The following is an 18,370-nucleotide window of genomic DNA, read 5'->3' as shown; positions in this document are numbered from 1 at the left end:
ATAATAATTTCCATGCTAGTACCATATCTGTCTACCAAGTATGCGTTCTAATTTAACACTTAAATTACCTGGCTGGGATTTTTTTATGTTACAGCAATATGGGGGACTAAAATAATTTCGATTTTTCCTATAAGAATCCAACATACGTTTGCTGTTGCTTATTTTGTCTCTCAAGTGGCATAAAACCTGGTTTATTTTTAATGTTGATTTGGGTTTCTTTTTTGCCCCCTAGTTGGTCATGAACCCGAACACTGGTCTGTCTACAGGAGGTATCTTGAATTTTATGTGCTCGAGTCGAAGCTAACAGAATTTCACGGTATGTTCTCCATCATCTGGAAAGCCTCTTTCCAGCTGCTATGGTTATCATTTAGTACTGAACTGAAAATTAAAATAATTAAACCAATGCTTGCTGTGTTACAAGAATAATTTCCTCTCCTTAATATCTTTATTAGGTACGTTTTCTGATGCTCAGCTTCCCTCCAAGAGAATCATTGGCCCCAAAAACTATGAGTTCTTAAAATCCAAGAGAGAGGAGTTTCAGGAATATCTGCAGGTATAAAACAAAGTTTTGGAGCAAGGAATATCCTAAAACTAATAATATAAAATTAATAAAAGAATACCTGCTTTTTTGCTTGTTTATTTCCAAGTAACTAGGGTTATAGAAAGGATTGAAGTGGGCAAATAAAACTTGTTAAAGTTTCATGTGACTGAAAACAGAATTTTTTTTTTCAAATGAAAATATCTATGGTAATATAATGCTCTTTGAATATATATATATTTTTCTTTTTTTTGCTATAGATAATCTGATTTTTAAAAATCAGTTTTAAAGTACTTGTTTCTTTCCTTTTATCTCAAAGAAACTTCTGCAACATCCAGAACTAAGTAACAGCCAGCTTTTAGCTGACTTCCTGTCCCCTAATGGAGGAGAGACTCAATTTCTTGATAAAATGCTGCCTGATGTGAATCTTGGTATGTAATATGCTAGTTGTTTATGCTGACAAATAGTAATAGTGTAGATACTGTGACTGAATGATAGTAGTAATAAATAGATAACTCTTGTGTAAGGATATGGAGGTGGGAAATAAGAACTCTGCTCTTTCACAGCCCTTAAAATTATAGCTCAGCAAACAAGATACACTGAAACTTCTTCCTTGAAGAAAAAGGACATTTTGAGATTATGGAAAAAAGTGTTTAAGTGGTTGCTTTTGAATCTTTATGTCAGCAAGCAAGATGATAAGATTTCTCTAACAGATTTCATAGTTCAGGAAGACTTACGATATTGTCAGGAGTCAAATCTGCACAAGTCAGTCATTGTTTACAGGTGTGATGGTATAAACGATTTCTAAATGTAAACTACCTTTCAGTATTAGTTGATTAAAATCTGTTTAATCTGAAAACTGCAATATTTAATATTTCTAGTATTAGCTAGTGTTAAGATCTCTTGTAAGCCACTTGATAGAATTTGAGAAGGTGGTGTGTGTGATGTAGGCAGGCCAAATGGAAATTGAGAAGCTGAGAAATTCTCGGTATTGGATGTAAAGGTTGATAATAAATCCAAAAAGTAGACTGCAGTGTGACTTTACAGCTTGGCTGCGGTGTAGCTGTCTCAGGGTACTGGGCCTGAGCTGGTAAGGTCAACCTCAGGGCCAGTCTGTCTGTGTGTATTGTAGCCCTTGTGCTTCTGGCACCAGTGTGGTCCAGGAAAGCTACGTCTCAACTGTGCCACTGCATTTCTGCTTCTCCCAGTCATGACATGAACCTGCTGGGGTGGCCCTTCTCTTAGTGTGCTTAGTAAGTTGTTGAATGAGATTTTGGTGGTCATCTTCCAGTTAAATGCTTTTGTTTCGTTTCAGATCTCCCTGCTAGATCCAACTGTATGTTGTTAAAAAAAGCTTATAATTACGGTGTTTATTGTAATGCATCTCATGTCTGAGACTATGCTTCACTTGTCTAAACATCATTTTAACAAGTCCTGGCATTTCAATAGGGCTTTTTGTGAGATTGAGTGATTTTATTATTATAATTTGATCATTGTACATACTTTCCAATGTGAGTTCCAAATTTAATCAGATATAGATAAGAAAAATAATATTGTAAATGTAGTGCTTAAAATAAAACTCATCCTAGACACTTTAATTTTTCGGCATTTAAAGTTACTGTGCTGTATCCTGATAGCCCTAAAGGGACAGAAAAGTTGATTTTTAAGACCACAGCTGTAACCTGTCCAATTTGTAAAACTTTACTCACCAATACTTTCAGGATTGGATCCTTCCAGAATCTCTCCAGATTAGCTGATCTTTTCAGGGAAAGAGGCGAATCTCAGTTTTTGGGATTTCTTTTGTGATAAAAGTTTATGAAGGATGAAGAACTTAAATACAGAAAATTGTGCCTATGCTGCTGTTGTATAGTACTGCTGCTATGGCTATTTATGTTTGAGCTTCTAGAAAAATGTCAAAGGCAGATCTAGAGTACTTTGCTTTTTAAAAAAAAAAGTGTTCAGATAATCATCTGTGTATCTTTCATATTTTAAGTATCTTTTCTTGAAAAGTACTAAGCATTAAGTCATAAGCTAGATATGTGGAAGACTTTATTTTCATAGCTTTTTGTGCCAAATTAAAAAAAAAAACATTTTTAAAAAAACTATAGTATTTTTAAATTAAGTATTAGACAATAAGTACATGAAATGTAGCAGAGCAAAATGCCTTTAAGATCAGGCAGTGATAACAGAAAATTTTTGTTTGTTTCTAATTATAGGTAAAATTATAAAATCTGTTCCAGGAAAGCTGATGAAAGAGGTACGTCTTCCAGATTGCCAACATTTTAACTTAAATGACTAAGTTCATGTGCCACTAACTTATAAGCTAGTCAAAAATTTGTTTGGAAAATCAGTGTTTTGTTTGTTGCTTTTTCTACAATTGTGCAAGTGACAGGACACTCATATCTTATTTCAGAAAGGTCAGCATTTGGAGCCATTCATCATGAATTTTATCAACTCCTGTGAATCTCCCAAGCCTAAACCAAGTAGGCCTGAACTTACCATTTTGAGTCCCACTTCTGAAAACAACAAGAAGGTACAGTAACTCCTCTTCCTTTCCCGCTTTACAGGAGTGGGGAAAATTGACCATGCTCTGAAAATGCAGCGAATAAACAGAAAGAAAAAAAAAAACAATAAATATAACAGCTTACCTATTTTGTGTTGTCTTTTTGCACAAGAAGGAGAATAGTAGTGTAGAGAAATTTATTGTCTTCTGTCCTATAAGTGCCTTAGTCTGAATGACTTTTGAGCGTTGGTTGCTGGTTGTTTGAGTTTTTGGTTTGTTTTTTTTTTCTTTTTTTTTAATTCTTACTGGATTTGGAGATGAGGATACAAAGTAGAGAGCGTGGGAAGTACAGAGAGAAGGAGGAGGAAAGCAAAGGTGTAAGATGGGGAATGTTTTAATAGCATAAGGCAGCTTCCATTTTTACGTGAGACGAGCCTGAGTGTTTGACAAATGTGAGACTTGTCAAAGTTGCTACAAGCCAAAATTTCTAAGGTGCTGATACCTGTTTATCTGCCTTTAAAACGTTAGTATACAGTTCATTGGTGTCTGGGGTACATAATAGATTAACTATATCACTTAACTGTAGTTTCTCTCTCCAACATTGCCACAGCTAAAGCCCAACACTTACAAGTTTAACCTTCTATTTGACTATAGGAAAAGGTTGTTCCTTTCTTGATCTTCCTATATTTGTGATTAGGGACTGGTGAAACTTACTTGAAAGACTTCTGTTAGCTTCAGGGACTTTAAAGACACTGGTCTTTATATTTCTGTGTTAGACTGCTTTAGAGTGTTAATGTATTTGTGGAATTTACGGAGCAATATTGTTTCTGGACTAGCATATCAGACCCCAAACTCAGTGTTACAGAGTTGGTGTGATTTAGCACAAGATATTTAATCTGCATACACTTTGCCATCTGAGAGGTTTTAAAAGAAAACTCAGTACTGTAAGCTTTTCTGCTGTCTTGTTAGCTTTGGGAAGAGGAGTTGAAACTGTGCTGTGTAAGCCAGGACACTTCATTTTGCAAAGTGATAAACTGAAGATGTATGATAGTCTAAAGAATAATGCATAGCATGAGAGTACAGGGGATAAAGATTGGGGCTTTTTTTTCCCCTCTCTCTTCTAGTGCAAAAACTAAACAGCATTAAATATCTTTATTGATGACCTAGAGGAGGGGATTGAGTGTACCCTCAGTAAGTTTGCAGATGACACCAAGTTGGGTGGTGGTGTTGATCTGCCTGAGGGTAGGGAGGCCCTTCAGAGGGATCTGGATAGGCTGGATCGCTGGGCTGAGCTGAATGGGATGAGGTTCAACAAGGCCAAGTGTCCAGTCCTGCACTTTGGCCACAATAACCCCATGCAGCGCTATAGGCTCGGAGCTGAGTGGCTGGAGGACTGTGAAGAGGAAAGGGACCTGGGGGTGTTGGTTGATGCTCAGCTGAACATGAGCCGACAGTGTGCCCAGGTGGCCAAGAGGGCCAATGGCATCCTGGCCTGCATTAGAAATAGTGTGGCCAGCAGGAGCAGGGAGGTAATCATCCCCCTGTATTCGGCGCTGGTGAGGCCGCACCTTGAGTATTGTGTTCAGTTTTGGGCCGCTCACTACAAGAAAGACATTGAAGCCCTGGAACGTGTCCAGAGAAGGGTAACAAAGCTGGTGAGGGGTCTGGAGCACAAGTCTTATGAGGAGCAGCTGAGAGAGTTGGGATTGTTCAGTCTGGAGAAGAGGAGGCTCAGGGGAGATCTCATTGCACTCTGTAGCTTCCTGAAGGCAGGTTGTGATGAGCAGGGGTTTGGCCTCTTCTCCCAGGCAACAAGCAGGACCCGAGGAAATGGCCACAAGTTGTACCAGAGGAGGTTTAGATTGGACGTGAGGAAAAACTTTTTCTCCCAAGGAGTGGTCAGGCACTGGAATGGCCTGCCCAGGGAGGTGGCGGAGTCGCCATCCCTGGCAGTGTTCAAGAGGCGGCTTGATGAGAAGCTATAATATATGGTTTAGTAGCTGTGGCAGCAATGGTAGTGGGAAGACGGTTGGACTAGATGATCTTATAGGTCACATCCAACCACATGATTCTATGACAAATGAAGGTGGTAAGAGCTAGGTTCAAAACAAAAAGTGCTCTTGCGATGGTTAGTAGATTTGTGGAACTCCTTGCCAAAAGATGTTATGAATGTCAGAAGCTTCAACAACTATGAGGTGAGACTGGTCAAATTCACAAAAAAGGAAATGTATTCAAGGGGAATACCTGTAGAGACACTGCATCCAGCTCATGAACCTTTTCTTAGTTGAAACGAATTGGAGACTTGAAGAGTGTTGGTGGAAAGTACTGTCTATCCCTGTTCTCTTCTTGCAAGAGTTAGGAGCCCAGGGTACATTTATAGTTCTTGTTGGGGATGGGCTATTAAAGTGAACCTTTTGATTTCCTTCACTATGGACACTTTTGTAGTGTTATGACACTTTTACAGAATTTACAGCTACAAAGCTTTTATACCGATTAATTACAGTGGCAGTTAAATTTATTAATTTGTTTAGATTTCATCTTCTAAACCTGAAGTCTGAATTACTACAGCCAATATTGTAGTGTTAGCTTACATGTGCACACACACAAAATTAGTAGCCTTCATTTCAAGTCCTCTCTTACCTTGGATTCTATTTCCAAGGTTAAGATATTTTGCTGTTACTGTCTATTCAGAGGGATATAAATGTATCGTCAGTTTTAAAAATCAGATGTAAAGTTTTTGACTTGTGCTAGAAATGGGACATGTATAAATACTTCAAATGTTTTTTACAAAACAGCAGCTATAGTACGAACAATCAGTTAATATTTTACTGTGACCTGTCAAGAACTACTGAAGTTAGCTTTAATACATTTAACATACTTAAATAAAATATTTGAGCAACACACTTTGCACTCTGAAGCATTCCTGTGAAGACAGGATTCTTCCTGTAGTTTGCTTGAAAAACTTTGTTAAAGGATCAAAATTAATTCCTTTTAGTAGTTTCTAAGTGCTCTCTCCAAAACCATTTTGGATTATAAAAGGTTAAAAAATGCATATAGCATTGCTCAGTTAAAATGCAAACTAATGTCAGTATGTTGTTCTTATAAATAACCATATGTACAGAAATTCAGGCTCTGGAATGAGTTTTTCCTAATTCTTTTCAGCCATGGTGGTCTCAGGAAAGCAAAGAGCTGGCTGTATTTTGTCTTTCATTTTGGAATAGTGAAGTTTCCTTAAAACTTGGGTCTTCGCTGCTTTTTGTTCTCTAATGTCATTTTCAGAAACAGTGTTGAGGAAACCTCCTTACAACCGCTGACTTAACTGTCCACGTATGTGCTCCACTGGAGACACACGTTTGTAGAGTTTCAGTCGTAGTGCTGCTGATAACGCTGTAGGAGGTGCTTTTGTCATGAGGTACGAGTTTTCTTTGCAGAGAGCAAAACAGGTGAGGCTAGCCCCAGCTCTCCATTCCTTCTCACTGGCTGTTGTGAGAGTGAGTTCGCTGTTTTTCTAAGCAACTTTATTCTAGTTAGCTCTTTTATGAACAAGTAATTGGTTCTATATATATTTTAGATTTTCTTTTTTTCTTTCCCAAAAGAAATCTGTTTTGTTTTGGGTAGCCATTTGTTGTAAATGGATGGAAAGTTTCAGACTTAGTATTTCTCTTGCAGAGCTATGATTATTATTTAATGATGGGCACTCGAGACACTTCTCCTTGGGGGACGCTGCAAGACAGTGCTATGATCATATGCTCGCTATCTGTTTGTGCTTAAATTATACTACCAATTTTTTCCAGCAGAGGTATGTATGTGTAAGGAATTCATGTGCTGACTGCTTTCTCATGTGCTCTCTGCTGTCAGTTTAGCCAAAGCGTACACTTACTCACACAATAACTGTAATTATTAGAGATCTGATATCCCAGGTTGTGCTGTGTTATGGTCTCTGCTGAGTCTACCCATGCACATTGTGAAATTCATCCTTCTTGCTGATTTGTCAGGGTGCCTGTGCCTGCTTTGAAAGACAATTTTTGCTTTCTGAAGTCAGCCTATGCTTGGGAAAAGCTTTGTGCCAGAGCACTGCACCATTTACATCTTGTCACTTCTTGGATTTGATTTGTAAGCCACAGTGGTTTCATCTGCCAGACCATTTTAGTTCATATCAGTGATGCTTTTTGGAAGCAAATCTCCTCATCAACTCTGCTTATTGTGTTTTCTCTCGAATTAGGGAGCTGTCTTAGAACTCATTAACTGAGTTTATTTCACATGAAATTAAACTGGAAAATGCTGTTTAGGAATGCAGGCACCAAGGGATGTTCAGACTGAGCTAACACCCCTCACTACCCCCCGAAATACATCTGGCATAGACTTCAGTAGTTCTGCAGTTTCACTTCTGTTGTGCTATATGACATCTTCATGAAGATGTGAGCACTGTGCAGCACCCTTACCCAATAGAAGCTGGTGATGGAGATGAAAGCTAAATGTCTCTACCAGGATTGTGTGAGCTACCTGTATGGAGTCAATGAAGAGCTCTGGCAGGCAGCTGCAGAGACGGACAATTGGCATTTTGTGAGTGCCCATCTGTGAGAAGAGCATATTATCTCATAGTAAGAAAGTTCTTCAACACAGAATTTTTTGGTAAATGCTAGAGTCAATTTCCAGCTGATGCTTGTATTGCCGCAGTGTTCCCGTGTACCTTGTCTGGCATGGATCTCTTGATTCTACTATCCACATGTTGGAATCTCCTGAGAGTACAATGCACATTCCCTGGTGCTTGTGCTGCCAACTCTTTTGCCGTGAATAGGGTACACCCAGGCTACATCTGTATCAACAGGGTAAATAAGAAATGTCTGGAAGTCTTTCAGGGCACCTGAAAACTTGAGTTCAATCAGAAATGTGCCTACTTCTCTGAAAGATTTTCTGCATGCTGCCTCCTTTTGAATATTCCTGGTGCATGTCTGTGTTTGTATGTTTCAAATATTGGTGGAAAGACTGGTTTAAAAAGCATAATTTTTAACATGAGTGGTCAACCATAGTACAGCCAGTAGCAATTGGATTTTATCCTGTATCAGATCCACGAGATTGAAAGAGTTACCAGCTTCCCTGGTTAAACCAAACCGGAGAAACAAAAACCCTGTTTCCCCCTCCTAGGGGCACCAGCAGGATTTCTGGCTTTCCCAGCTATGTTTCCATTCCGAAGGTCTGTAAGCAGCTCGATTGGCTTTGACCATAATTTTGTCAGACTTGCTAGAACAGATCAGGACTTCTTAGCTGATGCAGGCTTTGCAAAATATATCTACCAAGGCATTGTTCTGCTGGCTTGTGATGACTTGCCAACAGCAATAAAAACTGCTTTTGGAAAACCAACAGTATAATGTATGTTTATGCATAGTTACTTGGAGGAAGACACAATTGCTTTTCAATGCACTATCTGATGTGGTTCAGACACTACATATACTCTTTCTTCTTACCATTTTGATGTAGTCATCAGTACTTCGCAAATGAGCAGGAAAAACGGTGGAGAGGTTCATGCCTTTGGCTGTGGGTATTGTTCATAATCGTGATACTGCTTCTATAAACTTCACAGCTGTACTGGGATGTATGGCTGTATATTTGCATATGCGCTCACTAACCGTTGAGTAATTTTTTTTTTTCTATTATGCACTTTATGTAAGCATTCATCCTTATTTTGCTAACTTTACCCATCAAGGTACAATGGATAGCTTTTTGTACAAGGGATTACTTTGGTCTTTTTTTTAATACAGACCTTTTCTCTTTCACTTTCTTCAAGAGCTTGGCTTTAATTATTAACCAGTATCAAACTAGGAATTTCCTCACTGAAAGCTTTTTAAGACTATTTCATGGTTATAATCACAGCTTGTCTTTTTTTAGCCTAATTACAACAATGAGCATTATATCACGTCTCAATTATTAACATCTGCAGAAACATTTAAAAGTAAAATCCCATGCTTGTCTGAATTGTGAATATAATCTCAACTTTTGTATTAGATATCCAGTTGAATGTTTTTCACTTGGCTTTCCTCTGAGTCAAAATCCCGGGAAGTGCAAAACACCCAAGTAGAGATGCAATGCCACTTTCTGTTACGGCTGCTCTATCCTTCAGAGGTGCGTTGCTAATGACTGTAGAATCCACACTTGCATGGGAGTAGTGCAAAAACTGCTCGTTGGCTCAGTAGTTTTGGCACGTGTTGATCTGCTCTTGCTTTCTGAAATGCCACGTGCAAGAGTCTGAGCTTTCAAAGCTTGATGGTGATCAAGGAAGCGTTATATTTAAGGTGGATGACATTATCCATGTGTGGAGGTACGTACGACATTCAAAAGATGCTGCTTCTGGTTTGGGGTGAAAGTTGAAATAACTTTCAGAAGTCAAAAAGCTTTGCCCTAAGATGATTGTGGTGTGTTTGTGGGGTTTTTTTTTGTTTGGTTGGGTTTTTTTTGGGGTTTTTTTTTGGTTTTAAATACATCACCTAGTGGACTGCTGTTAATGATTTAGCTTGGCCTGTACCCACTCCTCTAACCTATATCTACTTTGCACAATGGGCTGCTTTGAGTTAGCTCAGTATGTATCACCTCTGTCAGGTCATGGGGCATCGCTAAAAATAAATGAGGTTCCAGTTTAAGTTACAATAGTTCAACTAAGATTTTCCCAGTGTCTTAGTTTCAGTATTTAGGAGGATATAAACTTCAGTTTGTACAGGGTTTTTTAAATAACATATGAGGGAGGCTTTTATACAGTAGGTGTGAATAGGTATGTGTACTTTTTAGGTTTGTTACTTTCCTGGATACCAGTCATCCACCAGTGCATTAACCCTATTTGTTTTTTCATGTAATTTATATAATAACTTGGTGTGGTTTAGTTTGAGTGAGCTTTGTGAAGATAATGACAGCAGTTCAGCACTTAACAAAAGGGGAGGGCCTTGAGAAGTACAGGTCAAAACCCGAGTCTTGCCAGATTTCCTGATGTAATTTTTCCTAAGAATGCAGAGCATTCTGTTTAGAGACTTCCATGATTCAGAGCCTGTTGTGATTTGGATGTTTTATGGTCTTATCTATTTCAGGGAGAATTGCTCTGCAGAAAGTGAACCACATAGAAGCAAGTTACTTCCTGTGCCTAGGAACTATTTTTAATTTGAATGATACAGAAAAATCTGTGTCAGTAGCAATGATCTCAAACTAGGCAACGCTATAATTACGTTGCATTTGTTTCTAGTCCCAGGATACTTTTTTGGAAGCTTGGCATAAACTTTTGAACTTTCTTTTCCTAATACAGGTTATTTTGTGTAAATTCTTTTTTATCTTTAGATCAGCGGTTTTGGGGATAAGATAATTTAAAATAAACTGGTAATGATGATTGCTAGGTGTTGTCAAATGTGGAGAGCCTCAGGATTTAGAGAACTCCTCCTTTCCAGCTGCTGGAGCCCACAGACTTGGGAGGGGACAGGAGTACTGCCTAGGTGGTATGGGACTCTTTATGGGATGCAGGGAAGAGCCTCTTGGGATTTTGCAAGTATTATAATGATATCTTTTGGGGAAGAACAAAAGGCAAGGAAATAGAGGGATCAGGGTGGGTGGAGGGGAACATAGGAAAATAAAAGGATAAAGGAATAAAAGGAGAAATGGGATAAATGTAAAGAAACCCAAACCTTGGTAGCTTACAAATATTCATGAGGTTTTTGCTATAAATAATCAAGCTGACGGGGGAAACGGGAATTTCTCTGTGTAAAAAGTTGGGTATCTTGTCCAGAAACAATGGTATTTATTTCAAAATGGAAGCTAACAGGAAATTTTAGGAACACTTAGATGTCATAGGGTTCCCCTATGATTTAAGGATGAAAAACTCCGTATCCTTTATGCCCCTCATTGACAGAACGGGGTGCATCAAAGGAATTGAAGCCTGTGATAAAGTTCTGGATATGTGAAGGTATCAGGAGCAAAAGAGCTCATGAATTAACATCTCAGTTGCCCTGATGAGTTGTTCTGAATCCAGGTACTTTGAGTGTTGAATATCTTGGCAACATGTGACATGCTCTTTATTTTTTCCTACTGTTGGAAAGTGAAGAGGTTTAAAAAAAAAAAAAAGGGAAGCTGATTAGTTCTTTGAAAGCTCTGGGAAAAAAAAGGTATTTCTAATTAAAAAAAAAACCCCAAAGAACTGATGGCTATCCTTTTGTCTTTGAATGCAGTGTTTTCAGTTGTATGTTTCTATTTTTAGCTTTTCAATGATTTATTCAAGAATAACGCAAACCGGTCTGAGAACACAGAAAGACGACAAAATCAGAACTACTTCATGGAAATGATGACTGTAGAAGGAGTCTATGACTACTTAATGTATGTTGGTAAGAACTGGTTTCTCTTAATTATTCGTATGCTTCATGCTAAATATGAAGAATAGATTTTTTTGTAAGAAATAAAGTTCTATTGTAGTAATCATAAATAATTCAGCACTTGCAAGCTTAACAATGTACAACTAAGGAACACGGTCTGTCTTTAAAAGACTTTGTTGCTGTGCTAAAATAGAATAATTTATCATGCATTATTGCTCAGTTGTTTTGTTATATCTTTCTTTCTGCATCTCAGAGTATGAGCTTACAGGAGTCGGTCCTTTCCCTTTTCTCAGATGTGCCTGGGCTGCTTGTACACTCTAGGAATTAAATAATGAAAATAGTTAAAGGAAGTATTTGATAAGCAGTCTGATAAGCGTTGCACTAGGAAAACTAAAATAATATTTGCTTATTGACAATCTTTTCTTTCTTTTTTTTTTTCCTTTTGATTAAGTGACTCCAATATCATCAGCAGGAGAACATTACAAATGTGTGTTACTGTTACTTTGCAGGTCGGGTAGTTTTCCGCATTCCTGACTGGCTGCATCACCTCTTGATGGGAGGTAGAATTCTCTTCAAAAATACCTTGGAACTGTACACAGACTATTACTTGCACTATAAGTTAGAACAGCTATTTCAGGAGCACCGCTTGGTTTCTCTGATCACACTACTCAGAGGTCAGTAAAAGCTACATCTTTGCTGTGAAAATACTGCTTTAGTTTGATATTTGAAATACCTTCTGTTAAGTTTCCAAATATTAAACTTTGCGATGCTTGACTAAGGCTAATGAAGTTTTAAAAATCAAGTAGGTCTATTAAAAGGTTCCAAAAGCTTGTTGCAGAAAGGTGCTGAGTCAGCCATGGTGTCTGATGATGATTACGGAAAAATTATGAATAGTAATTTGCTAAGGTGCGCAAAGAACAAGAAAAACAGCATAAAGTTCATTTAATATATCAGAGCACAAATATTTCATGCAATCTTTGAATTGCTTTTCACTTGTCTGCTACATCTCAGTCCTTTTTTGTTAACTTTTTTGTTCCTATTGTTATGATGGAATTTTGAGAGGACTTGAGTGTTCTTGACCTTCAAATAAGGGACGGGGAGGTTAAAAAAAAAATATTAAAAATTACCTCATAACTGTAGAGAAGTGTTATCTGACTGTAGTTAGTTCTAAACAACACGTCTGGCCAGAGCTCTGGAATCAAGAAAACTCTGTCCTTATCAAGCCAGAAAGAAAGCTTGTGAAGGATGAAAAAGGAAAGGAGTAAATCTTTCAGACCCTAAAACCAAAACTGAGTGCCTAATATTTCTGATGAACAGTCATTCTTGTTTTCTCATTCACAGGTAAATCTGAATTTTTTGACAGCTCCAGATAGCGTTTTAGCACAAGGTATAAATACTGCTTATAGTTTTGAAAGTATAGGGGAATTTGCAAGTAAGGAGATCATAACAAACCTAAAGTAGAATTGATCCAAACCTAGAAGATAATGGTTTAAAAATCTGAAAAGAATGGAGACAAATTGGCAAAAGATTGTTCTCCACACAGGTCGGGTATTCTGGATTTGATCAGGCTAGTGTAGGAAAAGACTGTTATCTGGCAAGGCTAGAATTCTCTTCCAGTCAAGATTGCACAGAAAAGAAGCTCAACTTTGAAGCTGTAATCCGAAACAGGTTTTTATATGTCAGTGATGCACAGCTGCCTAAAGACTCTTTTTTCAATGTGTCTTAACTGCAGATGCCGTGTTCTGTGAGAATACGGAGCCTCGCTCTCTCCAGGATAAACAGAAGCGAGCAAAGCAGACTTTTGAAGAAATGATGAGATACATTCCAGGTTCTGTATTTCATGACCCTCCAACGAGTATGGCTAATTGTTCAAGTAGATGCATAACCCAAATACAGTCATATTAGCTTTCCAAATCAAATAATACTTACACTGCGGAGATTTGAGTTGACTAGAATACTGCTACTAAGTGTAAAAACCCAACAGTTCAGTTTCATGACTTATGCTGAGGGTGGTAGAACACTGGAACAGGTTGCCCAGAGAGGTGGTGGATGCCCCATCCCTGGAAACATTCAAGGCCAGGTTGGACGGGGCTCTGAGCAACCTGATCTGGCTGGAGATGTTCCTGCTCCTTGCAGGGGGGTTGGACTAGATGAGCTTTAAAGGTCCCTTCCAACCCTAACCATTATATGATCTATGACAAAGGCTGTAGCATAGTTCTTAATAAACACATGAAGGAAATAGAGCTTTACAAATGTCCTTAATACGATAATTTCTTCATCTTTAGAGTGCTTCTGTGTTTTGTGTTTTATCCATATGAAATCAGGGTTAAAAATGATGCACTGTGAAGCCAGAAGATAAATCTGAGCTGTCCTTACATTGCATAAATTAGGGAAGAGGGGCACATTTGCTAGGTTATTCAGAAAGTAATTTAAAAAATTCAGCTTGTGGTTTATTAAACAATGTATTAGGACGATATAGTGATATTATAAAAATCCCTGAAGGAAAGGGAGGAAAAAAGGAGGAACCAAAGGAGTCTTTGTTTTTCCATTTACCATTTTAGATGGATACAATTTGCACTCTTTTTTTTTTAATTTAAACTTTTTTTTTCTTTAATTACTGGAGTTCTATGACTGCATCGTATAGCTGTTTCGCAGTGCTTCCTAATGACTTGTGTATTTGTTGTTGGTGTCTGGTTTAGATTTAATAGGCAAGTGCATTGGGGAAGAGGCTAAATACGAAGGCATCAGGCTTCTGTTTGATGGAATGCAGCAACCAGTGCTCAACAAACAGGTAACCCACAACACATGAGAGACTCGCCTTTTGGCACGGAATTTCCTGGAGTGAATGTATGGCTGTGGCAGGGGAGTGAGTTCTAATTCGGTTAAAAAGCAGCAGTGTTGCCTTGGAGTGTTTTTAATTTTCTTTATTTTCTTTTAGTTAACTTATGTTCTGCTGGACATTGGGATTCAAGAACTCTTTCCAGAGCTGAGTAAGGTACGTGCTAACTCTGTTCAAGAGCTCCCAAATTCTTCAAGCTGCTAGTGAGTCTGGTCATTGGTGCATTTTTGCTGTTGTTCCTTTGTAACACTAATTTCAAATTTTGGGAAAAATCTCTATGTTCTTAATATGTTGAAATCATTAAAATCTGAATTATTTACATTTTTGTTAATTAGCTCTTTCCAAGTCAGTTTAGGCACATTTGCCTGGCATACAGCAAGTCTGAGCTGCTTTTCAGTAGAATTGAACAGAGCCCACAGCGGTCAGGATCTCTGTGCCTTTTTTTTTTTTTTTTTAATTGATTGTCACCGCACTGTTGTATGCATTCCCTGATTTAGGAAGTGAATTCTGCATGCAGAGCTCAGGTTGAGCTTCAGCATTTTACTTGAGAATATTTGGCAGGATAGTTTCTTACCTCTAGCCTGGTCACTGCAATGCTAACTCCCACTGTCCACATAAAGGAGAGAGAATTTGCACAACACAAAGTACTGTGTAAGTGTGCGTCATTAGCATTGTGATCCATCTGGTGTTTGCACTTGTGTATAAAACAAAGTTTTGCTTAGTAAGTTTGCAGCTTGGTCTTCATGGTGAGAAGGAGATGTTAGATAGCTAACTAGATGTAAACAAACAAAACACCCCCTCATTACAATTCAGATGTTTGGATGAGCCCTGTGCCTGAGAACTGTGGAGTGCCAGCAGTGGTTTGTTTTGCCTGACAAACAAATTATAGATGTCAGAACAAACGAGGGCACCTTCCATTATTTTCATTGAAATGAGGCCAACCTACCAAGTCTAACCTACTCTCCGCATGAGCTCTGGAGCTGCCCTCCTCACATCATTGTTCAAACGGTTAAAAACAAACAAAAGAAGACCCGACCCACCAAAGGAATAAAGTGGTAGCCTGGTGACTTGCGTCCTGCAAAAAAAGACCTGACTTAGCGCTGCTGTTTTACTCCACTGACCTGTTTTTATATATCAGCAGCTAGTAATAGATATAGAGGAACATTGGTCTTTCTTCAGTTGGTGCTGAAAAAAACTAAAGGCTTTGTGTAGTAACGTTGAAATAGTCTTTAACCGCACCGGTCAGGCCCAGGGGATGGTGATCAGTGGAATGAAGACTAGTTGGAGTCCAGTAATGAGGGAGGTATCCCAGGGTTCAGCTGTGGGTCCAGTCCTGTTCAACATTTTCGTTAGTGATCTGGATGATGGAGCAGAGTGCAAGGCTGCTGATGACACAAAACTGGGAGGAGTGGCCGATACACCAGAGCGTTGTGCTGCCATCCAGAGGAACCCTGACAGGCTGGAGCAGTGGGCTGACAGGAACCTCATGAACTTCAACAAAGGGAAATGCAAAGTCTTGCCCCTGGGGAGGAACCCCAGGCACCAGGATGTGCTGAGGGCTAACCCGCTGGAAAGCAGCTTGACAGAAAAGGACCTGGGGGTTCTGGTGGGCACCACGTTGACCGCGGGCCAGCAATGTGCCCTTCCTGCAAAGAAGGCGAATGGTATCCTGGGCTGCATTAGGAGTGTTGCCAGCAGGTCAAAGGAGGTGATTTTTCCCTCTTCTCAGCATGGGTGAGGCCACACCTGGAGTGCTGTGTCCAGTTCTGGGCTCTCCGGTACAAGACAGACATGGATATAACTGAAGAGAGCCCAGTGGAAGGGCCATGAAGATGATGAAGGGACTGGAGTCTCTTCTATGAGAGACTTGAGACTGTTCAGCCTGCAGAAGAGGCAGCTCAGAGGATGTTATTAATGTCTATAAATACCTGAGGGGAGGGTACAAAGAAGATGGAGCCAGGCTCCTTTTCCCTCTGTTCAACAGGCACTGGTGCGTTTTGAGTTGCTTGATACCAAAATGTGTTTGTAGTTACAGTGAAGAACAGAAAAACATTTCAGGTCGGTCAGCATTTAAAGGGAAGATGCAGCATCCTGGAAGTTTTGTTTTGAGCACTGCTTCTTCGGCAGGGGAAACACTGATGGGAGAAATGGGAAAATTTTTGTTAGCAGGGATGACAGTCTGCTTCCTGCTCTTGGGATCTGGCATCTTGCTACACGTACCAGTGCGGATATATATTGGATCACTCCAGATACGCACCCTGCCATTAAACATAGCGTAAGTGAACATGTTCTAAAGATAAGAGCTGAAAAACACCCAATATGTGAGTCTTGCCTTTGACACAATGTACAGCCGATCCTTTGGAAGTGTGTCAGGGCACAAGGAAAAGGGACAGCTGAGAGAGGAGAAGCACTCCTAGCAGAGGAAGGAAAGAAATCCAGTTGAAAAAAAATATCATGCTAGTGCCATTTCCAGAGCAGAAAACTGCTGTGTTAAGAAAATTCTATTTAGCAGTTAGGAACTGGGGAGGTGAGAACTCCCAGAGAAAGAAGATAGTGCTTTGAGAAATAATATTAAAAACCTGAAAGCGATAGCTTTTCTTTTCTCTTAACTGTGATTTCAAGTGTGTGTTTTCAAATACCGTTAATAATTACAGCTCAGTTCAGTCATTTATATGTGAATATGCATTTTCAAACTTAATAAGTAATTTTGTTTTCTCCATTGCTGTTTAGCAGATTCCGAAGGAAGCTAGCTCCGTGTCGTGCTGGCTGTGAATGCAGGGACCTTGCTGGACACCCGGCAGAAACATCGGCTGTGCACTATTGTAACGGACATGTGACATTTGAACCTTGCATTGTATATTTTCTTGTAAATAACATAAAATTTAAGTTCTATTAAATCTCTTTATGCAATAAAGACATTAAAATTTAATACCAGTTACAAGTAAATAATATCCCTGTACTTTTTATTTAAAATTTGATTTAGGTGTTATCAGTAAAAGTAAAATTTCCCCCAAATCTCTGTGTGTGAAATTACAGGATGATGTAAAATAAAGCAGCTAGGAGATCAGCCAGTGTATGCTTTGCTAAAAGAGCAATTACTGCTGTCTGCCTTAAAGGATATGTAGGAAAATTGTTTGGAAGAAGTTGTAGAATGCTCCCATGAAGTTATTTTTAACTGTCTTAACAAATCTTACTGATGTTTTGAAAAAAATTACATGATTGAATCTATTGCATACAGATCATCTCAGAACTATCTTTGGGCTTCATGCTTTTTGTGAGCATGGAAAGCCATGTGTGTAATTTAGTTCATTTAATATCTGACCTTCAGATCTAAACCACTAGTAAAATAATAATGGGTGTGAAAAGTGGCTTTGACTTTTACGTTAGCCTCTATTTTTCTGCAATTTCTTTAACAGAGTTTGTTGGATTTTTTCTGACATCCTTTTTACAGGCTTAGGAAAGAGGATGTGAGTCTGTTCATAGCTTTTTTTAAAAACTTACTAGTATAGGTATCTGTGGAAGAATTTTCCCGTAAATCTTAGATTTGTTGGCCCAGCCTTTATAAAAGACTTTGAAAGGGACTTTCATGTGTAGATTTTTAAGTTTTACTCACAGAACAATACAGAGATACTTTAATAGGCATTCCTCAATTCTTCTTTTCAGGCAACACCCATTTTCTCCTTTTTTACAAACAAACCAATCTAATGCAGTATTACTGTTCTCTGTCAGTACGATTTGTGTTCTCTGTCTGCATGACTTTTGTGTACCTTTTCTTCTGTTTGTCCAAAGAAGGTAAAAGTGTTAGTTCTCTCTGGGTATGCCAAAGGAATTGTTATAACTTCTTAAAAATTGGTGTGCAGGTACAGCTAGGTCAATAAGCGCACTCTCTGTTACGGATTTTATGTTGGTTTGGGGAAAGACCATTCTGTAAATTAATAACTTCAGGGCTTGGTATTGACAAGCCACCAATGCCATGTTATAACTAGTAGTGTGGCAAGGCCAGTTGTTGTTTGACTCCCCGTTCTAGCACAGCTTACCCAACGCAGCTGTGCAGTCCAGATCTTTTCATGCGCAACTCTTGAATTTATGTGGGAACTAATGAGGTCTTGAAATTTAAGCATATTGAGTGTGTATCTTAATGCACCTTCTCC

General features: G+C 38.8%; 1 protein-coding gene across 6 annotated transcripts in view; it reads left to right on the top strand.

The window, feature by feature from the left end:
- The window catches only part of SNX14 (sorting nexin 14), a 59,701-nt gene that overhangs the window by 40,072 nt on the left and 1,259 nt on the right, over nt 1-18,370 (top strand). For 2 of the 6 annotated variants that reach the window (XM_086746011.1, XM_086746009.1), the window contains 11 exons: nt 233-316; nt 453-553; nt 858-969; nt 2,755-2,795; nt 2,952-3,071; nt 11,269-11,392; nt 11,890-12,054; nt 13,113-13,208; nt 14,080-14,171; nt 14,319-14,375; nt 16,953-17,313. In XM_086746011.1, the coding sequence (XP_086602137.1) occupies nt 233-316; nt 453-553; nt 858-969; nt 2,755-2,795; nt 2,952-3,071; nt 11,269-11,392; nt 11,890-12,054; nt 13,113-13,208; nt 14,080-14,171; nt 14,319-14,375; nt 16,953-16,991 (1,031 nt within the window). In that variant the 3' untranslated portion in view covers nt 16,992-17,313. Of the gene's footprint in view, nt 1-232; nt 317-452; nt 554-857; nt 970-2,754; nt 2,796-2,951; nt 3,072-11,268; nt 11,393-11,889; nt 12,055-13,112; nt 13,209-14,079; nt 14,172-14,318; nt 14,376-16,949; nt 17,314-18,370 lie in introns of those variants that run through there. The other 4 variants (XM_086746010.1, XM_086746007.1, XM_086746008.1 and 1 more) reach the window with 3 other exon arrangements.

This window comes from Chlamydotis macqueenii, chromosome 3 (genome assembly GCF_036417535.1).
Source record: "Chlamydotis macqueenii isolate bChlMac1 chromosome 3, bChlMac1.mat, whole genome shotgun sequence".
NCBI lineage: Eukaryota > Metazoa > Chordata > Aves > Otidiformes > Otididae > Chlamydotis > Chlamydotis macqueenii.
The sequence above is the reverse complement of the archived record's forward strand: the minus strand, read 5'-3'. Positions and strand labels throughout refer to the sequence as shown.